Genomic DNA, 3227 nt, shown 5'->3' with positions numbered 1-3227 from the left:
TGTACAATAGATCTAGTTTAAAATTTGTTTTCCCAAGACTTTTCTAAGATAATTGCCAGTTTCTCAAAATTTCAAGAGTCTTTCTTGTCTGGAAAAACAAAAATAAGGTTCCAAGAGTTCTTCAGTTTTTCCAAGACCTGTACGAACCCTGCTTTCACCTCGGCCATATTAAACATGTACACAATCTCTCATATATATATTATACACATTATTAAGCATACACACCAATATATGGTCGCTTTCAGGGACAAGCGGACTAACCAAGATTTCAAGAGTTTTAAGAAATCTTGACCTACACCAAAAGTGGACATTGCCTACCTATAGGAGAAGTTTGGTTTCATTGCTGTGTATATTTGTTTGGTTTTAGAAAAAAAGTCTCGTGTGTATTTCTGTTTGCTAACAAAATAAAGAAAACTGCCCTTGTCCTTAACAGAAACTGAACAGAGGTCCAAAAACTGTAACTTCGAATTTCTCAAAACAGCATTTTTAGGAATAACCCCTTTGTGCTTAAAAGCGACCACATACGCCAGGTTTACACTGTCTCTTGTACTGGTATGTATACAGTAGACACATAAGCAAGCACACACACACACACACACACACACACACACACACACACACACACACACACCAACATAATATACGCCAAGTTTACAAGCTCTCTTGCACTAGTGTGTATACAGTAGAAACATAACTAAGTACACACACACACATATGATATACGCCAAGCCTAAGGCTCGTACTCTAAGGGCCTGAGATCAGAGAGAAGATCCAATGCCAAGTCCTTGAGTTCACGACAGCTGCTCTTCGTCAGGTTTTCAAGACACGACACCGGCAACTGGAAGGAAAAGAAAATTCATGTATAAAAGAACCTAGTACCAGTACAGTCGACTCCACTCTTGTTGAAGTCACTTGAGCTGATCTTTCGTTAAGTAGATAGCTGTTTTTTTAGCCCCAGCACTTTGTCTCAAAACATTTGTGAGGCAGCGTAGTGGAATCGGGCTCTCGTCAAAATAATAAAAGTGAAGAAACTTGCATTTTTCTGTAGGCTTGTGAATTTTTATCAAATTTGTGTTTTTAGGCTCAACACCTTTATGACTATTAAAGAACTCTTTTCTGTGTGGACTTTTCTGAAAAACGTTAATTAAAGGCACGAAAAATGTAAATTTTCAGTTACCACGGACTCTTAAGCTAAAGAAATGACTAATCTTTGGCGGCCATATTTTCACTAATTTTACGTCTGAAAACAGGTGACCCCCCACCTCCTTCTTTCGTAAATATCTCGACTTGTATTCAAGATAAGTAGATATTTTTTTCATCCAAATAAAGGCAAGTAAACAGGCTTTAAGATGACATCAATAACTCTACATGCCCATAAATTGACGAGAGCCTGATTCCACCACGCTGCCTCACATTTATTCGAGTCAAAAGGTTATATTCACTTCAACTCACACGTAATATGCTTGAATTGAAGTTCTGCAGTTTTTACACACACACACACCCTCCCCGCCTATACACAGCCACCATTACCGTTAACGAGAACACCTATAACAACATCAGGCAGTCACCAATACCATTATGTCTATCGCCATCATTGCCACCACTACAGCAACAACAACAACAACTTCAGCAAAAACATCCGCACTTGCAACATCGAAGAACATCTTCCACCATCTCCCAAATCTACAAAGAAAACAATAAGAAAACAGCAGAAACAACAACCACAACAACAACAACAGCAACAACAACAACAACAATGACAACAACAATCACAACAACAACCACACAACAACCACAACAACAACAACCACAACAACAACAACAGCAACAACAACAACAATCACAACAACAACCACACAACAACTACAACAACAACAACCCCAACAACAACAACAACCACAACAATGACAACAACAACAACACCAACAACAACCACACCCACATTCTCGCGGAGTTGCAGCAGCATGTGTTGCCCGGCATCCTCACAGACCAGGGACTGCAGCAGTCTCAGCGTGTTGATCTCGTGCTCCTGGGGGCTGTCCGGGCCTGGAACAACACGGTGCGTACCACATCAGAGCCGACAGACAGACGAAATACCCTTCAGAAAACACCAATAACTGAAACAACACGGTCATGTTCACTTCAACTCACACGTAATATGCTTGAATTGAATGGAAGTTCTGCAGTTTTTAACACCCTTCCCCCCCCCCCCCTCCCCGCCTATACACCGCCACCATTACCGTTAACAGGAACAACAATAACAACATCAGGCAGTCACCAATACCATTATGTCTATCGCCATCATTGCCACCACTACAGCAACAACAACAACTAAACAACACCAATAACTAGACTGCAGTCTCAGTGTGTTGATCTCACGCTACTGGGGGCTGTCCGGCCTGGAACAACACGGTACGTACAATTCAACATCAGAGCTGACAGACAGACGAAAAACCCTTCAGAAACTACCAATAACTCCACACAGGGATGGGGACTAATCTCCAAACATTTTTCTGAACACTTTGCGACAGCAGCAGGGGGCTCCCCCCTGAAAACGGGAAGAAATTTTTTACGTTTTTAATTTTTAAAACGTTGTCTCTGAGACTGTTTTGAATTTTTTTAAAGAAAAGAGTTACAATAAGGTGCTATTTTACTAGGTAACAAACATGATTGATACAATTACAAAATACAGAAGCCTACATTCATCTAAATACTTACATTACAATGAATGCTTCTACAGGTCAGATCAATGTTTGATGGTCAAGCAGTAATTCTTTTCCCTGCATGTTCATGTTCTCATGTTCAGGTAGGAGAAATGGTTTGGTCGCTTTTAAGCACAAGGGAGGCTATCCCGAAAAATACTTTTTTGAGAAAATCGGAAGTAAAGTTTTTGCCCCTAGTTCAGTTTCTTTAAAAGACAATGAGAGTTTTCTCTATAACCAAACCAAAATATACACATCAATGAAACCAAACTTCTCCAAAGGGTAGACCAATGCCCACTTTTGGCGTAGATCAAGATGTCAGGAAACCCCCGAAATGTGGGGTTAGCCCGCTTGTCCTTACAAGCGACCATGTCTATCCCGTGCCCTGCTGTGTACTGTGTACGTACTCTGTAAGACCGTGGTGAGCGTGTGGATCAGGCGTGGGCGGGAACACAGGTACTTGACTCCCCTCTGGTTGATGCTCAGATTGTACAGGCCCGTCAACATCAGGCTGTGGGGGGGGGG

At 41.4% G+C, this 3227-nt stretch overlaps 1 protein-coding gene across 1 annotated transcript in view; it reads right to left on the bottom strand.

Annotated features, from left to right (window-relative positions):
- Positions 1-374: 374 nt before the first annotated feature.
- Positions 375-3227, bottom strand: part of LOC101860715 (heat shock factor 2-binding protein) — a 4208-nt gene continuing 1355 nt past the window's right edge. Inside the window, exons 3-5 of the mRNA XM_035973568.1 lie at positions 3110-3213; positions 1943-2046; positions 375-838 (exon numbers count right to left, since the gene is read on the bottom strand). Coding sequence (XP_035829461.1) covers positions 731-838; positions 1943-2046; positions 3110-3213 — 316 coding nt within the window. The 3' untranslated portion in view covers positions 375-730. The remainder of the gene's footprint in view (positions 839-1942; positions 2047-3109; positions 3214-3227) is intronic.

This window comes from Aplysia californica, unplaced genomic scaffold (genome assembly GCF_000002075.1).
Source record: "Aplysia californica isolate F4 #8 unplaced genomic scaffold, AplCal3.0 scaffold01430, whole genome shotgun sequence".
Lineage (NCBI taxonomy): Eukaryota > Metazoa > Mollusca > Gastropoda > Aplysiida > Aplysiidae > Aplysia > Aplysia californica.
Note: the sequence above shows the minus strand (reverse complement) of the source record. Positions and strands in the feature narration are given on the sequence as shown.